Genomic DNA, 27,995 nt, shown 5'->3' with positions numbered 1-27,995 from the left:
ACCCCCTCAGTCAGTCGAAGGAAAGCAGTGACTCATGGCTGAAGCCGGTGGGCTGTTTTATCAGTAGTGCCAGTCGGACAGTCGCACTTCATTCACTTCCTTCTTCTTCCAAGGGGGACTGGCTGATAGGTAGGCTTGCGTTCATAAACATTCACCAGATTTCTTTAACATTATATTGATTACTGATTTACGTCATTTATAACTGCACATCGCTCTTTATTACCTCGTAATCCTGCTGTATGTCAACACTGCTGTCGTTGTGCATGAATTGTGCTTGTCTGCTGTCACGTCGTCCCTTTTTTAGCCAGCTCGCTTCGCTGCTAGGCGTTAGCGCCCTCGGTCCATAGGAATAACACTGGGAAGCTTCAGCGATGACACTGTAGCTGAAGTCGCATTCATTTTTAATGAGGAACAGACACTTATAACTACGCTCAGTGTTGCTAATCGTGATATTTCCTTGGGCAGCTGCCGTTTAATCTACAGGACTATGCCTCGCGCATATTTGCTTTGAGTGTCATTGTTCAAAACTCAGATTTAAGTTAACTTAAGCTAACCTAGCTGAGTTAGCAGCGGCGCTGTGGCTAACCTTAGCAGGCCTCGGTAAAATGGTAACAGGTAACTTCATAGCGGTCGCTTTTAATATTTTGGAGCCATTCTGTTATGTGTCATTTTGAAATCGCCAAAAAGAAGTACAACCAGCCAGATGCCAGTATATGAAGAGAACGTATGTTGAAGGTTAACTGAATTGTCATTTAGCGCGTCCGCTAACTTAACGCCGCTTACCAAGCGACGCTAAGCTAAGCTAAGCTAAGCTAAGCTAGTTCACCTCAGGCTTTGTACACGCAGGCGAATCCCAGATAGTGGTGGTTGTGCAGCGTTTGGACACCATTTGTCGTGTCCTTTACCAGGTAAGCTGGGATTTTAGCTGCTTTAGACAGGAACCCGTCTGACAGGCTTGTCATTGCGACGGTGGCGAAGTTTTTAAAATAACTTTTTTCTCGTTAGCTTAGCTAGGTTAACTTAAGCGGTTGACATTACCGTCACTAGCCAGGGCAGCTAACTTAACGGAACGAGGCTGACGTGGGCTGCTTCTTCGCTAGCTTCTCTTAATTTTCCCGTCCCACCTTAAATTGTGCAGTGGTTACGTCCTGGTGCGGCAGAATGTAGTTCATTTAAGGTGGAACGGGAAAATTGGAAGAAGAAGCTGAGTTCAGCTTCGCGCTAACGGAAACCCACGAGCAGGGTGTCTGTTATATTCGGTAAGCGTGGACTGCTCACGTCTGTTCGGTCGGTCAGAATTAGTTTAACCTCTACACCTGTGTTCATATCTGACCTAGACATGTGGTTTTTTCGCTTATACAGCTTTCTTGTTTGCTTGTCAGGCCCCTGTCAGACACTGTGAAGCCTCGGGCTGTCGTGATGTCGGAGCCCAAGGCGCCCACTCCGACACCGGGGGACACGTACAAAGGCTGGCTCTTCAAGTGGACGAACTACATCAAAGGATACCAAAGACGATGGTTCGTCTTGAGCAACGGTTTACTGTCTTACTACAGGTCAGTTTCATTCCTTCCTCAAGGCGCATTTCGCTGTGTGACCTTTCAATATCATGTAAGTGTTGCCCTGCCTTCTGGGGGTAGGCAGCTGCTGATTTTGTATCATTATCGTGATACATAATGTGACCGTATGCTGTTCTCAGCCTATCGTGGGTATAGTCGGTATTTGAGTGCCGTGCGCTTTATGAAACACTGAATTAAGATAGTTGCGGTTATAAATCTATTATTAGAGAGAGAGTCATTTTGTATGTGACGCTACAGCTTATATTTGGTCTGTTCCAACGTGTTAAATCTGAGGAAAACCAAATATTGTTTCGTGTACTGTAAAAATGTCTTGATCTGTTGTGATGTGATAATTCTTGCCATCTTGGCTTCCCTACTGCATTCATCAGTGATTTTAGACCAAAACATAGTGCCACTTTCTTGCCGTATGAGGTTTTTGAATGGTAAATGATGGCAGTTAACCATGGGTATACGTCACTTTGCTGATAATTGAGATCTTGATATATATATATATATATATATATATATATATATATATATATATATATATATATATATATATATATATATATATGTGTGTGTGTATATGTATGTATACATACATACATACATACACAAGATATATATAATATATACTATATTGCTAAAAAAAAGAAGAAAAAAAATTATGCAAGTTCCTGGAAGTAAATAAACTGAGTATTGTCCATATCACTAAAACAGGTTACAAGTTTTAAGAAATGTTGGTGATTGTAATGCGGAAACAAAACAAATCCTGATAGGAATGTCAGATTTAGTCTGTTTACTGCCTGACGCGTCTCCTTTCTCCTGATTTGTTTCATCACAGCATAATTGAGCAAGACACATCATCAATGTGTGATAAGCTGGACAAAGTCAGGAGTTTTTTAGGGCACTACACAGTTGATATGTGTTGCCAAATAGGTGAGAATGCTGTTAATTTGCTTCTTGGTTTGAGAAACATGTGTTTCTGCTTGTTGGGTGTGGAGGTTGAGACCTTTCGTGCTGTGTCTTGACAGCCTCTTGTTGACGTTGGTGTTTCTCAGTGAAAAGATATGTAAGATGATGCCAGTTTGCTTAATGAACACTGAGCCACAGGCTGGTCTAATGGGGATCTCCCATTTGCCTCATCTGCCTCTGTCAATTATTGATATTGTGGGTGTGAGTGGTTGTTTGTATGTGAGAACATTGTTTGCGTAAGATCAAGGTGATAAGATGTCTTTTTTATTTATGCATCAACATTTTATTGCACTGTAGAGTACATTGGTTTAGTTTTTTTTTTGTACAGGGTTAAGGACCATTTTAATTTTAAGGTCAGGCTGCTTGAAGGAATGTTTCAGTGTTCATCAGCATAATCTCCCTCTGCTATTTTGTGTAGACTTATTATGGATAATAATTTCGTGTTTTCTTGTGCTTAGAAGCACATTTCTAGTAGAATTCAGCCGCTGCACCGTTTGACTTCTGTTGTGAAGGGTCCATATCGTGGAAGAGTGAAATGTTTGGTGTAGTATGTCAACATTGTTACAGTTTCAAACTGTTGCATTCACTCCCTCTTGCCTGTATAGTACACAAGCATAAAGAATAGACCATTTTAATGGTTTTGTGATGTTTAGCAGATGTACATATGCTCACCAAGTCTGTCTACAGCACTTTGCCCCTGCCCACTCACTCATGCTGAAATTATAAGGAGCGTCACTTGCTGGACTGCTTTGTAATTCAAGCACAGTACAGTGTAGTCAATCAGTCAGAATGAAGTTCATTTGCTTGTCAGTCTTAAAAACAGAAGTTTTATTCTAAGGGTGGAAGAGAGGATGGAAAATGGTCATGACTGCTTTTGGCACTAGAAATCACAGAAACATTAGTGGACCTCTGCATGTTGTAAGATCATAGTAACCATTAGTGTTATACAGAGGTGGCAGATAGAGATGAAGTCGAATAGCACTGGAGTATTCTTTTAATGGGGCTTGTTGAACATCTGTGTTAAAATTTTACAAAACATTGCAGTTTGGCAAGTGCTTATAAATGAAAGATGGCATGTGTGTTTTTTTTTTTTTTCTTCTTCTTTTTTTCATAACATTATTCATACCTGCCTTTTCATTCTTCTAGAACTTGCTCAGATACATTTTCTTTGAACTGCTTAGACAAGTAGATGTCACTGTCATTTGTAAAGCATGTGACAGGTGGTTACCGAAGCATCTGAAAGGATTTGTTTTGTGCTGTTTGACCCTATGTGGCATTGTTTCATTGTCAAGTTAGAGATGAATTCCTTAAGGCAGTCACATGACCCAAAACCAGACATGGCAACACAGTAGTGTGTTTTTGTGTCATGTGACTGTCTTAAAGGGTTCATCTCTGTGCAGAAGGATCATAGTGGCCACTTAAGTCTTCATTTCAACACTCGTCTCTGATCCTGTGAGTCAGCGCTGTGCGCTAATTCAACCACTCAGCTTTGCTTTTTCAACACTCAGCATTGTTCTGTGATGTGAGAGAGCGAGAGTAAGCCAAATGAACAGAGACATGGACAGGCAAATATAAGCTCAAAGGTCTGACCTCCTCCTTGACTGTCTAAGATTGTGGTCAGTTGTTGTCACTGGATCTGATCAAATGATGTGCTTTCAGAACAGCTTTGTTATTGTTCATTGTTATTTATAAATGCAGGGCATGTTTAAGGATGAAGCAGGATGTCATTGTATTTGTCTGAACTCAACACTGTAGTTAGTTATGCTAAGCAAACAAAACGTTTGGTATTGCAGAAAGTGAGTTACTGGACATTTTCTGTTGACCTAATCATTATAGTAGAAGTGGAAATGTTCGTGTAACATTGGTGACCTAGAGGGGAAAGCTTTTGTTTTATTTACTTGGTTTCCAGTGATATCCTCTGGTAATTTGCTTAGTAACTGGATTTAGATTTGTGTTTCAGTCTGTCTTTATCCTTGAAATGCGGGCAGATAAACAAAACAATTAGATTAGCCTTGATAATTGTCCTCGTGCCTTGTCTGGATGGTTCTGTTCTAGACTCTTTAGGCTGAGTTTAGAGGCCAGTTTTTGAAAATAGAAGCAGGAGTTTTTTACATTGAGAGGGGAATTCCAGTTTTGGTCAGAATTTCTACGTAGTAGTCAAGTTATGACCAAAGCAACTCGGAAGAAGAGACCAAGGAAGACATAGTCAGAGGAAGCAAGAAAGGGGGGGGGGAAAAGAGAGTGACCAAGCAAGAGAATGCACAAGAGTAAATCATGGACTGGCTTTTACTCATAGGTGAGAGTTAAAGAGATAAAAGGCTAATGGGAAAACAATGAAAATCTGACAGAAGAGTGTAAATCCCTGCCAACGTTATTTATGAAAGATTGTAATGTAGGCCGTAACTTTATCGGTGTCATCTGTCTCGCAAAGTTTCCAGATGCCAAAAGTTATCTTAACCTCAATCCCATTTCAGGCTATCATGAGGAGGATTTGGATTCTTTATCTTTCAGCTCAACAAACATACATGTCCAGCTTTGTATTTACGACACTGATGTATAGTTGAAATACAAATGTAGGGGGACCTCGTGTAAAAATACCAATTCTCACATAATGATGCTTTAATGGTCCACAGATCAGTTAAATCCTCAAATGAGCATTTATCACTATAAACAGGTCCAGTATCACCTCAGCGAATATATTTCTTATCCTCACTTGACTTTTGTGACCGATTCTTAAGATTGTTTTTATTATAAACACCCTGAGGGCTTCGGCCAAACAGAAAGGAATAATGCCAGGGTAACGAGCTGTATAAACTTAAGCAGAACTCATTTTGGTGTAGAGACTTTTTGTTAAAGTTGTTATAAGTTAAATCTTGAGGGGGGAAAATGACATGCTTTTTCATCGTTTGGACTGCCAGTTAATAACTGATATGTTAAAGCATAATCAAATCAATTATATTTTCAAATAGATTATATAAGGTTCTACATGTGACATTTTAAACATGCTGGTTTGCTGGTATATCAATGTAACAATATATTGGAATAATGGCATCCTGTGCAGAGAATGAAGTCACACTCCCTCTGTGTGTTGTAATCAGAGTTTCTCTGGTTTTTGTTTACACAGCCATTCTGGCTGCATGTCCATGTTAGTCTTGCTCTGTGAAAACTTTGGCCATCCCAAAGTTTTGTTTTGCCCTCCCCAAGAGACAATGACTCTGACTGCCCTCACAGCACTGTGTGTGCAAGATAGCGGAGTGCAGTAGTAAACATTTAGGTGAAAGCAACCTTCAATATTCCTTCAACGGATATTCCTGGAAGTTGACAAGGCTGAAGTCGGTTTCCTATTTGCATTTTCCCATTCCACCTTAAATGTTGCAGATGTTCCACTCGGGCACCTCAGGCGCAGCATGGAACTACTGCATGGAAGCTGGTATAAATAAAGCATGAAAAAGGATAAAGAGGTTGTTCTGTTTCTGCATGACAGTTGGGCAACATTAACTTATTTTTGCCCTTTGGCAGTACCAGTAGGTCAGTATTGATTTATTGTGTTTGCTAATGTTTGTAATAGCAACTGGCTAGCTTCGTAGCAGCAATTGTAGTGAGTTTGCTAACCCACAACCTAGGCATACTTAGTAATTAGCAAATAATTTTATGGCCACAAAGATCTATAAATAAATAAATATACCAGTCCTGTGTGTGTGTGTGTGTGTGTGTGTGTGTGTGTGTGTGTGTGTGTGTGTGTGTGTGTGTGTGTGTGTGTGTGTGTATGATTCTGGGGGCAGAGCTTTTGAAGGGAGTGGTGTGTTTATTTTGCTGTTAAGTTAAAATATCAACAGTTGTTTTCCAGAATCGTATAGTGTGCCGTGAATAATTTATTAGTGGTATCTGTATTTTTATTGCAGATGTCTTAAATCTCAAGCAGTTTGCCTTTTCTGTAGGTGGTAATGGACTTGGATGATTACAGCTCCTACTTAATGAAATTTGATGATCTGAAATGTGACACCTTTCTTCACTCTCAGGACCCAGGCAGAGATGGGCCACACGTGTCGGGGCACAATAAACCTGGCAACGGCCAACATCGCTGTGGAGGACTCGTGCAACTTTGTCATCTCCAATGGTGGTGCCCAGACATACCACCTGAAGGCCAGCTCAGAGGTGGAGCGCCAGCGCTGGATCACGGCTCTGGAGCTGGCCAAGGCAAAGGCTGTGCGCATGCAGGCTGAGTCAGGTCAGTTACTGCCAGAGCTAGCAGAATGCATGCTGACTGATGCCTGTATGGGGGTTGAGGGGGAAAAAAGAAGAAGTAGAAGAAAGAGATGACTGATTAAGAATGACGAGAAATACATTTAGGGGAGTATCGGACAGGAAATTAAAATAACAATCAGAGATTTGTAGCTGTTTCCATTTACACATTTGCGTTTCATTGCTATAGATTGGAAGATTCAGGATACCTTGTTGCTACGTTGCAGTGTTGAACGTATTGATAAAATTCAGTGTCCGATTTGTTTTGATTAGACTGTTTTGTTCTGGTCTGCTTCTCTTAAGACACCAAATGAAATGTATATGTCAGTGTTTAATGTTAACTGAACACAGACTTCATTTCTAGAATAGAAACTAGGTATTCATTTAGTTTCTTCTGTTTTACTAGGTCTTCTCTTAGAGCTCAGCCAATAAATTTTCTTTGACGTTCCTTCGGTGTGGTACAAAATTATGTATGAGATCTACCATGGACCTGGAAATAATAGTAATAAATACGTGGCTTTGATTTCCTGTCTCATATTTCTGGTAATTTTGCCGATGCATGTTCTTAGAAAGGAAATTCGAGATGAATATCTCTCTCTCTCTCTCTCTCACTGTCTCTCTCTCTCTCTCTCTCACTCTCTCTCGCTCTCATTCACTCACTCTCTCTCTCTCTCTCTCTCTGTACAGATGATTCTGGGGATGAGTGCTCCACCTCCCCACCCTCGGGGGGACAGGGTATAGGGGCACGAAACTCAGAGGTACAGTCCACTCTCCGAACCCTGGGCAGCAAGGTGGAGGACTTGAGCACCTGCAACGACCTCATTGCTAAACACGGTTCAGCACTTCAGAGGTCAGTCAGGACTTCCTCACTGCAACCGTTTTCCTCAGCCTTTTAAAAAGTCTGATTAAGACTTTTGGCTCAGTTTCACTATATCCATACTTTTCTGTGTTGAAGTCAGTGGAAAGCCCATTTATGTCTGGTCTCTTTCAGGTCCTTGTCTGAGCTGGAGGGCGTTAAGCTGGGCGGGGACACAAGCGATAAGATTCGTCAGGTTACAGAAAGAGCCACGCTGTTCCGCATCACCTCCAATGCCATGATCAATGTAAGACACTTATAACAGGGTGATCTTAGCCTTTCTTTATTTGGAAAAATAAAGAATTACTTAATTGTCACTAATGAACATTTTAAAATGAACATTATATGAAGTACATTCATTTTTACTTCTTTTTCTGTTCCATGTCCCTCGTTTTCTCTCTGCCTTGTTTATACAGATGGATCTGGAGACTAAATCTTAATTTTGAATTTAACAAATCTTTCACGTTAAACACAATGTTTAAAAATTCTGTCATTTCCTCTTTTCTGCAAAGGTCTTTCAAAACACACCCTATCTTCTAAATCATATTTACAAAACACAAAAGGGCTTTTATGAAGAGCACAGCAACATGTCTCGCTCTAAAATGCTTTTTTGTATTGTGTGATTACATCATTTTACACACCTCAGTTCTGAAGCTCAACACAACAAAACCACACAGAGCATGTGCAGAAGCCCAGTGCTTTCAGAAAGATTTTTTTTTTTTTTTACAAAAAGCTGTGTTACCTGTTTTGAAACGGCGACCTAAAACATAATTTTGTGTGGATGAGGCTTTTTTGAAACCATGGAAATGAAATTTTATTGATCTGATGACCTTGGCCAGTGACTGATTCTGACTTCAATTTAGGTCATGCGCGATCCTGTACTGAGGTATCCACTCTGTATTTTTCATGTTACAAACAAGTGATGTGAGTTAGAAGCGCAAACCTCATTAAGCCGACTGATAAAAGGTTTAGTTTACACCTGTTGTTGGCTTTTTTTTTTTTTTTTTTTTTGTATTATGAATTTGTTAAGTTGTTGCTGATTTGATGCTACTTTCACTAGCTTGTACCCACAGTTAGCGGTGTTACTTTTCCAGTGACTCATTCTTTGGATGTTTCTCTCCTGCATTTAGGCCTGCCGGGACTTCCTGGCCTTGGCACAGGCTCACAGCAAGCGCTGGCAGAAGGCTTTACAGGCCGAGAGAGAGCAAAGGGTTCGTTTGGAGGAGACATTGGAGCAGCTCGCCAAGCAGCACAACCACCTAGAGAGAGCTTTCAGAGGAGCCACTGTGCTGCCTGCATCCCAGAGCAATCCCACTGCAGACAGCAAAGGTGGGACAATCACTCAAGCACAAGCACTGGTTGAGCCGATACTTCCTAGTACTTTATTGATGATCGTAAAGAGTAAAGTCAGTCAGTGATAGATGGGACTAAGAGATGCGCTTTCTTTCTTTGCTCAGGGGCCCAGCAAAAAAATGAAGAATGAGACATGAAATCAGTACTTAACTATTCTTCCTCTTACAAGTGTTGCATATTGTTTATATTTAATGTAGGTACATATAAGTTTATGCAGTTCGTGGTCCCTAGTCAGTTTACATATTTACGTATGAGATGTCAAATAATTATATGCAATTGAAATTTGGGACAAACATTTGTTTGTGTAAAAACTTTAAATGTAGTTGCAAGCAATTTATAAATATATTCTATACATACAGTTGTTTGCTTTGAATTATTGAACAGTAGATGCACTGTACACTTTGTCATGTGTTATCTACGTGTTTTCAATTTTATCAGATCCATTTACTGTGCAGAGCTGTATGCAAAAGCTTGGGGACCCTTGGCTAAGCTACACGTTTTATAGAGTTTATTATTATTATTATTATTATTTTTTTTTGAAGTAAAAGTGTAACACCACCTTTGATTGGAACAAACTTAAATATGGCACATTTTTTGCAAATTTTATGCAAATTTTAATGCATAATTCAATTCTTATTTATTTGCTGACTTCAGCATATTGGAAGGGGGGTGGACTTTTGGTCACCATTTTAGTCAGTAATTTGTAAGAACCCTTTTGGCTGAAACTGCAACCTACAAATGTTTCTTTCTATTCATGACTTTGGGGAATTTATACTTTCCATTAAGCTGGACTAACTTTTCCTTGCAGACTCCTTCTAGATCAGAAATATTTGCAAGTCATCATGCATGCACATTCTGAAAGTCTGGGGGACTGTGTGGACCATTTCAAACTCTTAATCTTTTGTAGCACTTTAAGTAATGCAGGGTTGATTTGATGTACACTCACCGGCCACTTTACACCTTGCTAGTAAAAGGTTGGACCCCCTTTTGCTGTAGCCCATCTTCTTCAAGGTTCGACATTTTCATGTGCATGAAAATCCCAGTAGATCAGCAGTTTCTGAAATACTCAGATCAGCCCACCTGGCACCAACAACCACGCAACGTTCAAAATCACTTAGGTCACCTTTTTTCCCCATTCTGACGCTCGGTCTGCACTTCAGCAAGTTGCCTTGACCACCTCTACATGCCTAAATGCATTGAATTCCAGCCATGTGATTGGCTGATTAGCTATTTGTGTTAACAAGCAAGTGTACCTAATAAAGTGGCTGATGAGTGTATATTTTGAATTATTGTTTTGTAATATCTCACTTGGTTTTTATTGTCTGTTTCTTTGCTTACTGTGGGACGTTAACTTCCAGGATTTGTTGATCTTTAACAGATGCATACTTCCTTCTTTCCCCATTTCCTGTTCTACTTGCTATGACAAAACCCCAAAGCATTATAGACCCCCCTCATCTTTAACAGTCAGCAAAGTATTTTTTTTTTTTTTAAGCTGCTCCTTTTTTTTCTTCAAGCATACTTTTAGGCAAAGGAAGCCAAAGAGTTGCATTTTTGATCATGTCACAAAACTCTATGTGGGTCTCTCCCCCACTCCCTCCTTTTCCTTTTGTGCCAGTGCTGGTATCATGTCTGTAACATTCTGCCTCCCTATTTTGTAGCTGAAGTTAAAAACTAGTGTAATCTGTTTCTCTTTCTGCACTCTATAGCCTCAGTAATGGACAGAACCTCCAAAGGACCATCACTGAGCAGGAATAATTTAATTGGTGGATCTTGCACTCCGGTGACGTGGTACCGACATGATGAAGTGTGCGGCAGCTGGGCTGGAATGCTCTTTAACAAGTTTTTTGTCTCCCAGTGTGGGCAGAGAGATCTTAAAGGCCCCTGTGATGTCTCCGAAGATTTTATTTAATTATTTATTCATTTATTTTTGCGTTTTTAAAAAATGGAAGTATGTGTGGACGAGCCCTGTGTTGTTGCAAAACTCAAGCAACAGTGCTGTGTCCAATCAATTTCCACGTCAACACAATGTCAGTTTCATTGCAGTGCTGAGAATGATCCACCTCCCAAATAGTACTTGCTCTCTGGTGGGCCCATGGGGGTCCTGACTCCTGATGATCAGGATAAAGGAGGGGCTAACAAGTTATACAGAGCAGTAGATTGACAACAATCGATTATTGTAGAACTACAAAATGACAAAATATACAGTGGATGGATATAACTAATAAAGTGCCCAGTGAGTGTGCATAAATGTAATAATTTTTAAAATATATTTATTATATAAATGTGTTACATTTGTCTTATTCAGGTTCGGGTCCTGGAAAAGGCGACGCCAGCGATGATGATGAGAATGAGTTTTTCGATGCATGCGAAGATGTGCAAGAGTTTATCACCATTCCAGCTGACCCCAAATACCACAGGTCTTTAACTTCTCCTTTCTTCCTGCTATGTGATTCTGTCCCACTTTCATCTCGGTCTTCCCTCTGTTCACTGTTTGTCTCATATCAGTGTGCACTGGACCTAAGTGTGTGGCCTCTGCTCCCCTCTTCCTTTCTTTTTCTTCCCTTTCACTCTCTCGCTCTCTCATTCTTTCTCTCTTTTTCTTTCTTTGTCTTTCTGCATTACTCTCAGGAGGTCCGGCAGCAACGTCAGTGGAATCAGCAGCGAAATAGGAATGGACGATGGGACGACATCGGTAAGACGTCATACTTGCGTGTCCTTAATGTATTTTGTTTACTGTTGAAAATGAGTGTTACTCTGTGCCCCAAGATAAATCACTTAACTGTTTTTTTCACCTTTTATACACATTCATTTGCTTGTGGCACATTTTCTAAAAATTATATATAAAGCACTATAATTATAGGTTGGGGATTAGTCCATGGCTCTGTTGTAATACAGAGATGTTGGACTTTGGCTAATAACTAAAGTGTTTTTTGGGGTTGTGAGGCTGTGAATGTAGCACTCTGACATTTGGCAAGGTATGTATAGTCCTCCTTGTGATACAAATCAAGTGGTCATAACATTTAAATCTCAAATCTTCACCCACATGACTCACATTCAAGTGTTTTGTACTCTGCACTTGACTTAATGTAGGATTGTTTGACGTAAAGGTCTGAGGCCTCTTTTTTTCCAGGCTTGTCAGCAAATGCATGTTGGACTCTCTGACGCAGTCACCGTATGACTAGAGCAGCAATGGGCAGATTTGTTTCTTAAATATGATTTTTTTTTTTTTTTTGAGTGTTCGGTTTTCAAGTTTTCATGTTAACGAGTGACTGATTTGTATAGCTATAGTGTGTTTGCATTTGTTTGCATATTTGCATTGGTTGTCACAGTAACAGTACTAGGCTGACAGGCAAAACTTAACTAGTCAGACATACTGATGAGCTTAAATGTCAGAGTGAACCATTACATGATGAGTATAATAATCTAACCAAATTATCATGCTGTTTCATAATAGTTTTTTCCTCTAGAATATGAACATCAGTGTGCTGACAGGTTCATAATAGGCTCTTCTATTAATTGAGATATTATTAATACTTGTTGACCAGTCTTAAGTTCAACTCTTAAAATTCTTTGTAAAAATCCAACATAAAAATTTGTTACCTGTCTGTTAAAAGTTTCAACTTTCCATGTTTAAGACCAAATATGTGAGTGGTCGCCAATTTTCTTGTCCCTTATTCTGCGGTTAAGAACTTCTGCTCTTAAAGTGATGATGAAAAGCCACATGTTATGCAGTTTGACTGGTCAATCAGATGTCCAGAAATCTAATTTGAATCAGATTTGAAACTACATATAAATGTGGATTTGAGCTGTATGTCTAGAAAAAAAAAAAAATTGTGAAATATCAGAGTATCGTGGTCCACTATTGTGTTGCATTTTATATTTTCATGAAAGAAATTCTAAACCCATTGCTTCCTTGTTGGTTGCTCCCAGCTGGACGAGCAGTCTTTGGCATCCAATCCGGAGTCTCCTCAATCACAGGAGGTGGAGCCTGTGAGGAAGAGACGAACTCGAATCCCAGACAAACCCAACTACTCGCTCAATCTCTGGAGCATTATGAAGAACTGTATTGGGAAAGAGCTCTCCAAAATCCCAATGCCTGTAAGTGTGTGGCTCTATATTTAAACATTAGTCACTGTTAACCCTTTTATGTGTTTAATTATCCACTACCCATCCATACATTTTATTTATTTATTTATGTATGTATGTATGTATTTATGTATTATTATTTTTAAAAATAATCAGTTATGCATTCCGATTATTTCTGGTGTACACAGTCCCACCCCTGCAGGGTTTCATCCCACTCCCACAGAAAATTCTGTCCATTTGTCCTGTTCCTGCAACAGCCTCAATGTTTTGCAGTTCTGTAAATAGCTATTTTCCATCTGGGTTAGTCAGAACTGAAAATGACTGCTATGTTTCGAAGTTGCCTTTAATCATCTTTATTGTTGTGTATTTTCCTTTAATAAGAGCACTTTCCAGTCTGTCAGCACCATCTCTGTAACCATCAAGGATGCAGTTTGAGTCATTGTTTGCTTAACAACTATTTATAATGAGTTTTTTATTTGAGTGCTTGAAGAAGCGCTCTATTGTTATCTCTATTGTTATCTCTATTATCTCTCATAACTCTTCTTATTTTTCTTCCACACTTTTCTGCGATTAACACAACCTGAACTGCTTAACGTAGAGACTCCGTTCAAACTGCACTTCGAAGGTCTCGGCGCTGTGACTTGTGCTATGTATTTTTGGAGTCGATCGGATTTGTAGTTTTTAATAAAATTAAGGTTAAATATTAAAAACCTCCCATAAGAACGAATGGTGGAATGTTCAGAACTTTTAAATTCTAACTGACATTGATGACGTCACAGCAGGCCACTCAGTCTCACTGACACAGCTGATCATGCAGGGAATCTGCTTTAAAATCCTTAAACTTTCACCTAGAAACTCCATTTTTAGTTTCAGTTTTAAATGGTAGAGAAACTTTCTGAAGCCTCAAAATATCTCATCCTTTTATCAATTACCTTTAGAGTTATGAGCATTTGTTTGGCACAGAAAACTGCCCCATTCACTCCCATGTAAATTTCTCAAAATCAGAATCTGCTTATTTAAAAATGTTCTCTGTGTTTAACTCGTCATAACTCAGACATTTTCTTCTCAATTCACACAACATTACACCAAAATAATCCTCAAGGGGTCTTATCTCACACCATTTATCCAGTTAAGCTGTAGAGTAAACATTTCCCGAGTTATGACTGTTTGTTCAGAGGGTGCAAATCGGACTCAAACAAGGCTTCTCCACTAAGAGCTGCATAATAACAGAGTGACAGTTAATTTGAATGGGCCCCCCCGTCCCCCCTCAAACACATACATCTCTCCCTCACACACAGACACACACACACACCTAAGGAGGTGTTGTTCACCTACACAGAAACACACACACACTTGCAGCTCTTTTCAAGCATTCTCGCAGTTCCTTCAGGAAATGCACATCTAGTTTTGTTTGATCATATTTATATATATTAATTATTATTTATATATGTTAAGTGATTGTAAATATTTTATTAAGACTGTTTGTTAATTTGTGGAATTTCCCTGCATGTTTGTGTTGTCCTACTGCTGCCCACTACAGCACAACACACTGAAATACTGTGATGGGTCTCATGGAGACCTCCATTCAGAACTGGTTGCTAATCATTTTCTATCTCTTTTTAATTTTTATGTATGACCTGCTCTTTCTCTCACTCTCCATCTTTCCCTCCTACAGGTGAACTTCAACGAGCCCATTTCTATGCTGCAGCGTCTGTCGGAAGACCTGGAATACTCAGAGCTACTCGACCGTGCCGCCAAGTGCCAGAGCTCCCTGGAGCAGATGTGCTACGTGGCTGCATTCACTGTCTCCTCCTACTCTACCACGGTGCACCGCACAGGCAAGCCCTTCAACCCGCTGCTGGGAGAGACCTTTGAGCTGGACCGCCTACAGGAGAGCGGTTACAGGTCTCTCTGTGAACAGGTGAGGAGGCAGTAGTGGAGAAGGGCAGAGCGTTAAAGGCAAATTCCACCAATTATCTAGAATGACCATTAAACTTGCATGTTTTTATGTGTAATGTTGATAATGGTTAAATAGTGGTAAATCTGAAAACCCATATCTTTGGGTACTTTTTTTTTTCCTCACAATAGCCTGTTTTGTACCTTTGCACCATCAATTCATCTTAAAAGTGTACATAAAAGAATAATTTGGATCTTCAAGCAATTTTTCATGACCATTTCAAGTAATAGCTTTAAGTACTGTCATAGCTTTGTGAAGGACTTTAGGCCACAAATGCTTAAAGCTTCTAAATCTAACCAGCCTGTATGTCGTTATCTATGAAAACAAGACAAAATAAGCAGCATCATCATGTCAGGTTTGAGACAAGTATATGATTTATTTATGCATGTAATTTGCACAGTGCTAGTTGGTGGGCCATATCCTGCCATTATTTGTTAGTTACATTAGCCTCATTGCTAAAGGGAAAAACTAAAGGAACTTCAGACACTAAATGCCTTGGCTGAAAAGCTACATTTAGGTGAAAAACCTTATACAGTTCTCTTATCATTGAGATTATTGGTAATAATTGTAAATGACTGCAACATAACAAACGTAAAATAAAGGATACTATGAATGATTTTGAGGCCACCCTTTAATGTACAAGTGCTTCCCTTTTCTCTATGTGTAGGTTAGTCATCATCCTCCAGCAGCAGCGCATCATGTCATCTCTGAGCGAGGCTGGACCCTGAGGCAGGAGATCACTGTGGCTAGCAAGTTCCGGGGCAAATACCTCTCAATCATGCCCCTTGGTATGTGTGTGTGAGACGGAGAGAAAAATGTGTGATCAACATTTGTTCTCATGCATTAAAACTGTCAAATGTTAAATCTGCTTAGTTTGTCTCTAGTTTGTCTGTTCATTAAGAGAATAATTGCTGTGATAATAATCAAAGTACTTCACTTGTCTAGGGACTATTCATTGTATATTTGAGAAGAGTAACAATCACTATACCTGGAAGAAAGTGACCACCACAGTGCATAATATCATTGTAGGGAAGCTATGGATAGACCAGGTAAGAACTCTCAGTATTTTCTCAATATTTTTGTAGGATGCCAATGCTGACATATCAACATTTATGAAATGTAATGACAGGGTCGGAATCTTCCTTGATTAACGTGCAGAAGCATAAATGCAGTAAAATGAACACATTGCAGGCATTTTAGCACAGTAGCCTAACGTCACTTAAACGTTTTGCTCTTCCAAAATGCAATATATACATAATTTTTTTTTCTTTTTTCTTAAAGCAATTATCTGCCACTACCTGTATGATTCTGACATTGTGCAGGTCAAATATTTTGATGCTGTGCAGTTTCTTTTGCTTTACACAGGAACTGGATTTGAGGTTTTGTTGACCTTCTGTGCTCACTAAATATATTAGCTTTAACAATTTTACTCGCCAGCAGATGGCAGTGTGAGCATGTGTTGACCTTTATTCTTTGCTTGAAACCACTTAAGTGCATTGATTAAGTGCTTTCAGGGAGATCTATGTGCTAAACCTAATATTTTGCCTGTATTGTATATTTTTGTGATTTCTGTTCTATTTCTTGCACCACTTGGTCTTGTAATTATCATTGTTGTAAACATTGCTGTTTAGTGTTCTTTTCTCAGCTGAATGTTTTGCTCTTTTCTTTCAGTCTGGGGAGATAGATGTGATAAACCATAGAACAGGTGATCGCTGCCACCTTAAATTTGCTCCATACAGTTACTTCTCCAGAGATGTGGCCAGAAAGGTGAGGGCACTGCAACCTAGTAGTCATCTGATTACCAAATATGAAATAAACATTTTCTTTATCATCTTTTCTGCTTTTGCTCTCTCTCTCTCTCTCTCTCTCTCTCTCTCTCTCTCTCTCTCTCTCTCTCTCTCTCTCTCTCTCTCTCTCCCCCTCTCCCTCTCCCTCTCCCTCTCCCTCTCTCCATCTCCATCTTTTCATCCTTGCCTGCCTGCCTACCTAATCGCGCTCTCTCTATCTTTCTAGGTGACTGGAGTGGTGACGGATAAGGATGGGAAGGCTCACTATGTGCTGTCAGGAACATGGGATGAAAAGATGGAGTGTTCGCGTGTGATGCAGAGCAGCAGAGGAGGAGAGAACGGCATGGAGGGACGTCAGAAAACGGTCTACCAGACGCTCAAAGCCCGTGAGCTGTGGAGGAAAACGCCACTGCCGTAAGAGCTTCTCTTCTAGGAAATAGGAAATTTATAGTACTTTTGGCCTGGGTTATTAAACAGTAAAGGTAGTTACTTTGATAAAGTTAGCGTTTTGATATTGATGGTACATATTTGATTTAGTCAGAATTCTGTTTGTCAATCTGGTTTCACAAGCAAAGGCTTTTACTTTGGGTAATTGCTACTGCAGTACACTAGGTGGCGATGTGCACCTTTTTGCTGGAGGGGTTGGGAAAAGTTCTATGTACTCATAGAAGCACAAACCACCAGGAGAGTTAGGAGAGTGAGCTATTTTTAGGTTTTTTCCATATATATATATATATATATATATATATATATATATATATATATATATATATATATATATATATATATATATATATGAATATATGAATGACAGTGTGTGAGAGAGAAGCTATGCAGAAATAAGTTGTACAATGCACGTCATCTGAAGCAACTTTATTCCCTTTTTACATTTTTTATATCTGTTTTTGTTGACTGTCAGAACAGTCTTAATGCAGCTTTGTTTGACCATATAATTTTTAAAAATCTTTTAAATAATAAATAATTTTGTGTATTATACCAGAATAGTTTTTGTTTCTTACAGGGCTCAGAACTAACACTGAGCAGCAGCAAATGCATTTAGAAATTATGATTTAAACATTTATTGGGGTATAACATTTTCACTAAATTGCCTTGAGTAACCTACTGAGACTGCTTACAAAAGCAAGTATCACCCCCCCCCCCCCCCCCCCTTTACTTGTCTTTTCCCTGCCTATCTGTTTCTCCTCCACTCTCTGAACTCTTTTATTTGTATATGGTGGTGACTAAGAAATTACGGTTGCAAATAATTGCAATTACTCAATTACACCCAGTACAAGTTAAATGTCAGCATATTAATCTGAGAGATTTCAAAAATGGGAGGGAAAAGTCTGACATTTAATGCTCTGTTCACAAATCGTTATTAGTCTCTCGTGTAGACATTTAGCTTGTCCACTTATTAAGAGTCAACTGCCCCAGGGTCACCAAACTGTTTGCAAAACTCCAGATGTGTAATTCTTGCTTTTCTATCAGGGAGAGTGCTGAGACCATGTACTATTTCTCATCCCTGGCACTGACCCTGAATGAGCACGAGGAGGGCGTAGCACCCACAGACAGCCGGCGGCGGCCAGACCAGCGGCTGATGGAGCAAGGAATGTGGGACGAAGCCAATGCTGAGAAGCAGCGACTGGAGGAGAAGCAGCGTAGCGTGCGCAGGGAGAGAGAGAGGGAGGCTGCCCGACTGGCCAGCACTGCTGAAGAGGGTAAGGAGTCAGACTTGGACACAGGCAATTTATTGTCCTAAGGAGTGTAGAGTTTTCGGTTAGACTATTGCTTTTGGTCTGTTGATTTCTGTTCAAATTTTTAATTGTCTGTCTGCGTTTGTTTGTATTTGTGTTGTTTCCCTGTGGCATCTCTTCTTATTTGCTGTCTCCCATTCACTCTCCTCTGCCTCTGTTTGTCTGTCTTTCCCAAGCTGTCATTGAGGACTCCATAACTGACTCGCCTCTAAAAAGCAAGTACTCTTCTTCCTCTGCTTCACCCCCCCCATCTGTTTTTTACCCTCTAACATTTACACAGTCTACTGTAGATGAAAGTATATGTCCCTGTTCTACAGTGTCTATATGGTATGTAGTAGCATCCCCTTCTCCTCCATCCTGACCTGGTATCACCGTAGTCTTTCGTCTCTCTTGTTTTATTTCACTTCTTTTTCATTTTCGGGGTCTCTGTCCTCCTCATCAGCTGACGATGTGGAGATAGCCAGTGAGCCTACTGAGACTGCTTACAAAAGCAAGTATCACTTTTTTTTTTTTTTCTTTTTTTTTTTTTTTTCCCCCCCATTTACTTGTCTTTTCCCTGCCTATCTGTTTCTCCTTCACTCTCTCATCTCTTTTATTTGTATATGGTGGTAACTAAGAAATTATGGTTGCAAATAATTGGCTGATAAAACCATTATGCATTTTGTTATTTACTCTCACTTTGCCTGATCACAGTGCCAGAGTAGGGGTCCTCACTGCCTTGCAGGCCGTCTGGCGTTGTAGAGGCATAGATCTCCCACATTGTTACTTGTGTTGTCACACATTAAATGTTTGAAAGGCATTTTTAATTATTACTGAGAAAGTGTTTTTGTTTGCCAGTGTTTTGCTAATAATAATAATAACACATTATTATTATTATTATTATTATTATTATTATTATTATTATTATTATTATAAATAAATAAACAACACTGATGGTGATGATCATACTGTAGAAATACCAGGAGTGAATCAGCTTAATGAGGGAACTGTCTTTGCAATGTCTAGTTGGGGTAAAATCAGCTGATATTGCATAATACAGACACTTTCTTCATTGTTAAATATGTAAATTAGCTAAACAAAAAGCCTAAATAGCCAGGATGGTGGTTTGCTACTAGAACCTAATTAAGTAAGCTTTTAAGTAAAAGGTTTTAGGTGAAGAAGTGGCTGCTGTTTTTTCTCTTATGGTACAGCGAAACAGTAGAAACCGTATTGCCCCCAATAACTTTATGTATGGTATTTCAATAGGTCAGAATGGCCCTGTCTATCTTATAAACATTATTAAGCTTAATAGAGCATTTTTCATGTCAACTTTTTTTTTTTCTGTAATCATTGTTGATTTTAACCGTTGCAAATTCACGATTACAGATTCACTCTTCCTCATTTTTCATTTCTTACTGTCATTCCCGTTTCAAACCTTTTTCCTCTCACTTTTCCCCTCTGTCTTCATTTGTCTTACCACTCCCAGCATTCACAGATGAGACCGCTTCTGATCTCTCGCTATCAAGCAAGTAGCCTTCATTTATTTCTGGCTCTAGTGTAGAACTGTTTAGTGTTTGTGACCTCTACTTCTCAAAAGAAGCATTTCACTCTTCTCTTGGACTCAGCACTTTCCTTCACCATGTCTGTTTCCTGGTTTCCTAATGATCTCAGTCTTTCAACATCATCTTTCACAGTCTCTGTTCTTGCTCTGTTCTCCTTTTTATATTTTCTTTTTTTCTCATTCATTTGATGACCTGTCGTAGCTGAAACTCTGCATGGTTCACACCCACCATCATATTCAAGCAAGTACCATCTTCAGCATACACACACCATGTATTACTACAAATATGAGAACCTAAATGTTACTGCAATCAGTGAAGAAACGCAAACTTAATTTGCACACATTTTTCTCACATCCCTTGCGTCAGTTTTCTATATGAGCTTAATGACTCAACATAGAGCATCCTGGTTTGTGTCCTAATCCAACTAAGTGCTGTCTTAACCTGGCCTGACCCAAACTACTTCATCAGGTGTTGTCTAAAATTTACCTGAGCCCAACAAAATTCTGTCTGAAAGTGACATGGACCGGCCCCTCATCACTCAGTGTGTGATTAAAAACCTGATGGGGTAGTGCCATGAGGCGACAATAAAAGCCATCACTTGATCATTAATGAATAAAATAGAAAACAATGTGCAATAAGAAAATAATCAGCTACCCAAAGTTGAATTTAAATACTGCTTTAACAAATACATTCCTGAAGCAGTGCGTTCAAACGAACTTTTTAGTATGCTGCATTTTTTAAAAAATTTTTTAACTGTGCGGCGCTGAGACAGTGAGATGTTGGTTTTCAGCAGTTTTATCCTTAAACTCTCTGTACATAGTGTTACATTTAGCATGCTCACAGTAAAAATTTACTTTTGGCCAACTTTTATTTTGGCTACATTGACTGGAGCGGTTGGGTTGCTGTCCGATTTGGATAGATATTTTAAGCTTTAAACTCATGTCTTTTTTTTATTTTTATTATTAAATAATTTTACATACATGTACACATCATGGTCACAACATTTACTCGTTTTTCTTACTTTAGTGGAGGGCATGGAACGTCCCTATGGAGCTACAGCCAAAAGCAAGTACCATCCACCCTAGGCTCTAGATCCCAGTCGTCCTATTTTTTTTTTTTTTTTGTCTTTTGGTCTCTTTTTGTAGTTTTTTTTTTTTTTTTTTTTTTTTTTTTTTTTCCCCATCTTCATTTTATTTTATATATTTATTGGTCATGCTTCTAGTAAATTGTTATTTCTTTAGATCTTCTTTGTTTAGGCTAATTCAGAAATATAGGTTTTAGTGTTTGAGTTTTCAGGTGGATAGCTTTGAATTTGATAGAATAGAATTGAAGTTTCTTAGAGCTAGCAGTCATGGCTAGGCTTTTCTAGCGTTAGTTATTGACTTAACCATTTTTTTGTTCTTTAGTGCCTGTTTCAGGAGTTGAATTGCAAGATTGATTTTGTTTATTTTTGTTTTACTTCTCTATAATGGGAATTCCGATTTTTTTTTTTTTTTCTTCTTCATAATTAATATGCTGTGCGCTAAATACTATCATTCAGAACAATTTGATAAGATTTACATGTATTTTTTTATATTTTATAAATAAAGCTCCAAAAACTACAGGACATGCATTATTTAAATGATCATTCTTTTCATTTATTTATTCATTTTTTTGGAGGCTTGTGTTAAAGTTAGTCTTCCCACTTAAACCTAAGACACTGGTGAATGTACAATGTACTTTTTGCACTTTGAAAATTGTTCTATTTCAAATTGCAATTTTGATCCAAAAATGTTATTATTCAGTCCTAGTTTGATGTGTAATAATGCATTACAGAAAAATTTTCAGACTCAGATATATTTTTACATTAGTAATGATAAGACCCAGGGATTACAATGTCTGCGTTGTGAATGTAACCATTTTCCCAAAAAGTGACCAGTGTTTCCAAACTAACCTGAAAGAAGAGTCTTTGGGTACCTGTTTTGGATGTAAACATTGTGACTCCTGGTTCCTATGTAAATGCCAAAACCTTGTATGCATGCCAAAACCTTAGATCAACATTATCCATAAAATATTGTTTCAGGCTGCATGTCCATTTTAATATCATTCTGGGAGCATTAAACACTTCTGACGTCTGGTTCCTATCACCACCATTGTGAATAATTCGGATTTCTAGACTGACAGATTGCACATAAAACCTCTGTGAATGACTTCTTTAACATCTTAATGAAGGTGGAATTCCACTTCAACATCGGAGCTCTTGAAGAAGGCCCTCATTCTCCAAGCATTAAACTGAATTACTAAGTAATGTATTTTACTTTTCCAACAGGTGTTCCCCAGGACAACTATAAGGCCTTGTGGTTTGAGCATCATGAAGACCCAGTAACTGGAGAGCCCACACACATCTATAAAGGGGGATATTGGGAGACCAAGGAGCAAGGCAACTGGGACATCTGCCCTGACATCTTCTGATCCAAATAATTCACATCTCCAGCTGTGGAGAGGACTACCCAAAAGAAAAAAAATGCAGCGAACTGCTCTCCTTTCCCTCATCTGTCTTTGCCAGGGCATACTGGACATTCATGATTCATTTATCCTGTATTCATGTCACTCGTAACTTCCATAATCTCACTTTCTCTCTTAGTCAGCTGGTCAGTTGTTCAGTTGATCTTTTTCTCTCTTTAATAACTTTTCCCTTAGTCAATAGATAGAATAGTGGTGGGCACCAAAACAGGAATTTGAGACAACAGACGGGTGTTCAGGACTGGTAATAGGCCTTCAACCGTTTGTTTGCCTAGCCTAATCCTCTGTTCTCTTAACATCTGTTCTTGCCTTCCTGTCCTCCTGCCATTTTCGTCCTCACATAAGGGAAGGGATGCTCTCATTCTCCAGTTGGCAGAAAAGCATCAAACCCTTTTACTCTGCAGTCCAGTGAGTGAGTGAGTGGTCCCGCTGCGCCTTCACTAAAAAGCCCCTGCACCCCACACGTCTTCCGTAGTGTGGAAATATGAAGGGGTTGAGGAGGTGTGTGGTCTGTTGTGTGCGAGAGAGTGCTAAATATGATGTGTTGATTTGCGATTGCATATGTATGTGAAGAGAGTTGACATTGGCTTGTGACTCTCTGGTCATTACCCATCTCTTTTGGCACTTAAGATTACAGGCACAGTTCTGTGTTCATGTCTCAGTTCCTCACCAATATGGGGACAATATTCTCTTGGCTCTTTGGCCACTTAGGGCTGCACAATATGGACGAAATTCTAGTCTTGCATTTGCAATGCGACTAAAGAACACGTGAAGACTCTGCATTCATCAAAACACCCAGAGACAAAAGGAACATGTATGATTTGGTGAGAAGGCTTATTTGCATATTGCAGTTAGGGATGTGTGTTCGAGTACTCGAGTTAAACGTTCGAGACGTCAGTATTTGAGTACTGAAATCACCATTCGGGTATTTATTGGTTTCTTCTGTTTTATGTCTAAACAGGGCTGTGAAATTCTGTGTGACTTTATTATATTACACTTTCCTGCTCTGAAGAACAAGTTCCCTAATGTGAGCCTGTTGCCAATGAAGGGTTGTTAAGGTTATTTAAGTTTTGGTGCTCCTGCGTTTCTCCAGATATCCCTTCATTAACAGATCCAAATTTGTCCAAGTGCACATCCATAACTGCAGCCCTCTACAACATCAGTATTGCCAAGGCCAGTATCTGGATAGGCTGTTTTGTGATGTTACTGTTGTCCTCCACAGTGGGCTGGTAATGAGTGTTTGGGGAAAAAAGTGTCTGAATGTGTTAAGAAGCCTGTGGGTGAGGATAATCTGAAGTTTAAATATGTGGATGATTGCCGCACTTGAATATAATTGCAGATCAGCCATTATGTACTGCAAAACTAGTGCCTGCATGTGTAGCAGCACAACACGAACAAAATACTATACTGCGGTCGTGTAGACATGTAAAGAAATCTGAAATTACAATGCAATATATTAAAAAAAACACTGCTGATTGGCCTGCATAATGACAGTACTGCAAAACTCTTCCTTTATTGAATGCCCATTAAGTACACGTTATTCCTGATTCCTGATGCTGATTTAGCATTTTTTGCTTCTCAAAATCCCAGACACATTCGGTGATGTTGAGGTCTGGACTCATTGGTCCTTTAAGACCCTCCTTTATTTGATTTTTCCTTGTCTCAGTAATGGCTTCTTGACAGCTACACATTCTCTCTGGCCAATAGCACCAAGTAGACTTCTCACAGTGTTTGCTAGAGTTGAATTTTTTTTTTTTTTTTTTTTTTTTTTTTTCTTCTCCTTTCTTATTGAAACTCCTCTGAGATTGGTCAGGATGCTCACAGCACACAATAAAACCTTTAGAAAGATTGCTTAGAGGCTTATTTACATAGCTCCCTTTTGACATGGCTGTGTTGTAAAGGCCAATATTGCAGTAATGCTTAACTGATTCTATATTGTGCAGCCCTAATGTATGCACTGTTACATGAATAATAATGTCCGTATGTGTTGGTGTGTCTGAAGGTGAAAGTCAACTATACCGCACTCCCATCACTTCCCTAAAACACTATTGAACAACGCCTCTTCCAGCTGAACTCTGGCTCATTTCCTGCAGGCCTAGATATAAAGATTTGGACAACACCCGCAAATTAAAAGGGGGAGTGGGTGCGTGTAAGAGGCTGTGTAAGGTCATGAGGAGGCTTTAAATAACAATTTGTGTGTGTTTATGTGTGTGTGTGTGTGTGTGTGTGTGTGTGTGTGTGTGTGTAAGTAAGAGTGACATTTGAAGGGTTTATTGTATATTCTATTTGGGAGGGGAAAAAAAAAAATCACATTTTATTTTCAAGTGTACTTATGACAGATGAAAAAACACAGATTCAGACATAATGAAACCAACACAAAACAAAGCAGAAACTCTGCAAATATTTGTGTATATATCAAATAATGAAGGAATATTAGTAATATTAATAACAGAGATCATTCTGGAGAGACTTCCATTAAGCAGCGCTCAATAACGGTGGTCATTCTGGCGTTCTTTTGAGGGATAGTAGGATTAGTTGTATTTTTGATTTCATGATGTTTAAAGGGGAAACCGTCAATGCATTTTTTTTCTTTATTCTGTTGAAGTTGTTTGCTTTCCCCGTATCAGAATGAATGAAAATATGTTGCTTTTTGTCCTAACAAGGATGTGTATTAATGTTTTTTTTTTTTTTTTTTGTTTTTTGTAATGTATCTTCTGACTTATCCCCTTCTGTTACTTTGTATAGCAGTAAAATGGCTTGTAATTTTACTGTTCTGTTTTTAATTTGTGTGTAACCATCATTCTTTGCAAATTCTTGTTTTTTTTCTGTTTCATTATCTCTCACTTCTAATGTTTTTGTCATTCTGTGAGGGTTTTTTTTGTTTTTTTTTCCCCCTCCACCTTTTTTTTTGGTCTCTCTTGGTGTCTCATGGCACAGAACGGACTGAGTGTAGTAACGCTGCAGGATGATGTTGTAATAAAATTGGATTGGAAAAAGGAAACATGACTCGTCTGTGATAGGCTATTTTTGTTGTTTTGGTATCTGTAAAGCTGTTTGATCCAAATCTGCATAATTAGATGGTTAAGATGTAAACATTCAGAGTGTCTGACGTTCTAGAGAATTATGGGTGATGGCGATAGGAACCAGATGTCAGAAGAAAACCTAGAATTCCTGTAGAATCTCCCTCACAGAAAGTATAATATACTCACTGGCCACTTTATTAGGTACACCTAGTGTGCTAGTAAAAGGATGGGACCCCCTTTTGCTGTAGCCCATCTTCTTCAAGGTTCGACATTCAGAGACGGTATTCTGCATTCCTTGGTTGTAACAAGTGGATATGTGACAGTTGCCTTTCTATCATCTCAAACCAGTCTGTCCATTCTCCTCTGACCTCTCACATCAACAAGGCGTTTTCGTCCACACAACTGACCGCTCACTTTTTTTTTTATTATTTATTTTTTTTTAAAGGACCGTTCTCTGTAAACCCTAGAGATGGCTGTGCGTGAAAATCCCAGTAGATCAGCAGTTTCTGAAATACTCAGATCAGCCCGACTGACACAAACAACCAGGCCACATTCAAAGTCCCTTAAATCACCTTTCTTCCCCATTCTGATGCTTGGTCTGCACTTCAGCAAGTTGTCTTGACTACCTCTACATGCCTAAATGCACTGAGTTGAGGCCGTGTGATTGGCTGATTAGCTATTTGTGTTAACAAGCAACTGAACAGGTATACCTAATAAAGTGGCCAGTGAGTGTTTGTGAAATGTGCTTCCTTACGAGAGAAGAAAATGTTTTGGCCTGTTTTTTTTTTTTTCTTCCTTTCCCTCTCAAACGTCTGTGCATGTTGGCACGGTACATGCAGGGGGTGGTGAGGCAAAATAGCCCCCAAATGGAACATTTTTTTTCCCCCACCACTATGTTGCCATCATCAAAATCAGTTAAAAATGTATAGGTTCACTGGTGGTTTTGGATTGTAAATGGCTGTATTTGCAGTGTGAATGTTATCATCATCATGTTATGACCCCTGGTTCCCATCACTACCACTGTAAAGAAATCGTAAGGTTGGCAAGTTTCACTATAGTGAACCAGTTCACATCAAACCAGTCGGAAAGACTTTGTTTGCATCTCAGTTACTGAATGTAGAAAGCTTGAAAAATTAGTGGAGTTATTCTTTACCTTAGAAGTCTCAGCTGAATTTTTGAATGTGTGTTCAGTGAGTGTGTTTTCTTCACAGCTGTTCTAGTAAACAATGTGCTTGGCCAGCCGCTAGCCTGTGATGATGTGCTGGCCGGTGCCAGAACTCCCTGTTAGCTCACATCTGGAAAAGTAAGTTTCTATTTCCCAGCTTTTGCATGACCTCTTGGGAAGGATCCGAAAAGAGTTTTCCGGCATCACTGTTTGCTCCATATAGCTCAGGGTGGACTACTTTGTGAATGTGATGTGCCTGTTTTCACTGGTAAAGGCACCGAAACCATCCCCATCAAATAAACAGCACTTTGGGCTAAAGGTGGGTGATAACTGTTAAAACATTAAAATCCAGTTGATTTTAAATGAGCTGCATTAGCTAGCAGTGTTACATATAAGATAGTTGTGAAATTTCTAAACCAAACACTTATCAACACTGTCCAACAGACAGTAAGACTGTCAGTAGCCCATGGATGTAACACATGTTAGCATGGTTGAAAAGTCTCCCAAAAGCTCCATTTAAGCATGTACAACACATTAAAAATAAACACTACTTCTTGCAAGGGAAATAGTTCTGTTAAATTGGATCTAGTTTTTAGCTTTAAAAGATGTCACTAGGTTAGTGAAACAAGTTGGGTTAAGAAATCTTTGGACTTCCAAGAGTCATCTTTTGGTGAATGGTAGAGTGTTTTCCAGGAATCAAGAAGTTCTAGCTGAAATCTCAGCTCAATCGTACAATATAGTGCTTGGACCCCACATATTGCCATATATTGGCTGTATAATATACCTGTAGCAGCAAAACGTAGCTGCCGCATGACTGAGCAAAGTTTTATTGGAGATTAACCTTTCAGACCTTTTTTTTTTCAGCTCTTGCTTTTTAAAAATGATTGCCCCATGTCTGTGTTTTGTGGGATTTGCCATATATGGCAATATATACATCAGAAAAGGAAGGCTGTCATATTTTTCTCTTACACAAAGCATTTATGGTCTTTAAAAGCAGGCAGGCTTGATAAGTTTTGCTCATGGATGCTCAAAAGTGGAACTCACTTTAAGTTTCTGTTTCCCAGAGTTTTTTTTTTTTACATTTTCCATGAAACCACACCTCCTTGCTTATCACCATGGACCTTAAAAAGGAGTGCAGTGCAGTCTGTCTCTCTCACAGAGCTGCTGGAAAAACTGCTACTCATCTACATAGGAAGAA

The 27,995-nt window shown here is 39.1% G+C and overlaps 1 protein-coding gene across 8 annotated transcripts; it reads left to right on the top strand.

Annotated features, from left to right (window-relative positions):
* The first annotated feature begins 19 nt into the window (after window positions 1–19).
* LOC108434340 (oxysterol binding protein) lies at window positions 20–25,610 on the top strand. Of its 8 annotated transcripts, XM_017709392.2 has the most exons (18): window positions 20–129; window positions 1,383–1,553; window positions 6,551–6,759; window positions 7,461–7,623; window positions 7,765–7,876; window positions 8,760–8,958; window positions 11,288–11,399; window positions 11,611–11,674; window positions 12,913–13,080; window positions 14,744–14,989; window positions 15,693–15,813; window positions 15,971–16,074; window positions 16,697–16,792; window positions 17,039–17,226; window positions 18,301–18,530; window positions 18,743–18,781; window positions 19,009–19,056; window positions 20,032–20,093. In XM_017709392.2, the coding sequence occupies exons 2-18, from the start codon at window positions 1,420–1,422 to the stop codon at window positions 20,076–20,078; spliced, it is 2,280 nt and encodes a 759-aa protein (XP_017564881.1). In that variant the 5' UTR covers window positions 20–129; window positions 1,383–1,419; the 3' UTR covers window positions 20,079–20,093. The 8 variants fall into 8 exon arrangements, with proteins under 8 accessions (XP_017564881.1, XP_017564879.1, XP_017564875.1 ...); XM_017709390.2 differs by lacking the exons at window positions 19,009–19,056; window positions 20,032–20,093 and adding an exon at window positions 22,416–25,610 and having other exon boundaries at window positions 11,614–11,674; XM_017709386.2 differs by lacking the exons at window positions 19,009–19,056; window positions 20,032–20,093 and adding an exon at window positions 22,416–25,610.
* Window positions 25,611–27,995: the final 2,385 nt, after the last annotated feature.

Source organism: Pygocentrus nattereri, chromosome 22 (assembly GCF_015220715.1).
Source record: "Pygocentrus nattereri isolate fPygNat1 chromosome 22, fPygNat1.pri, whole genome shotgun sequence".
NCBI lineage: Eukaryota > Metazoa > Chordata > Actinopteri > Characiformes > Serrasalmidae > Pygocentrus > Pygocentrus nattereri.
Note: the sequence above shows the minus strand (reverse complement) of the source record. Positions and strands in the feature narration are given on the sequence as shown.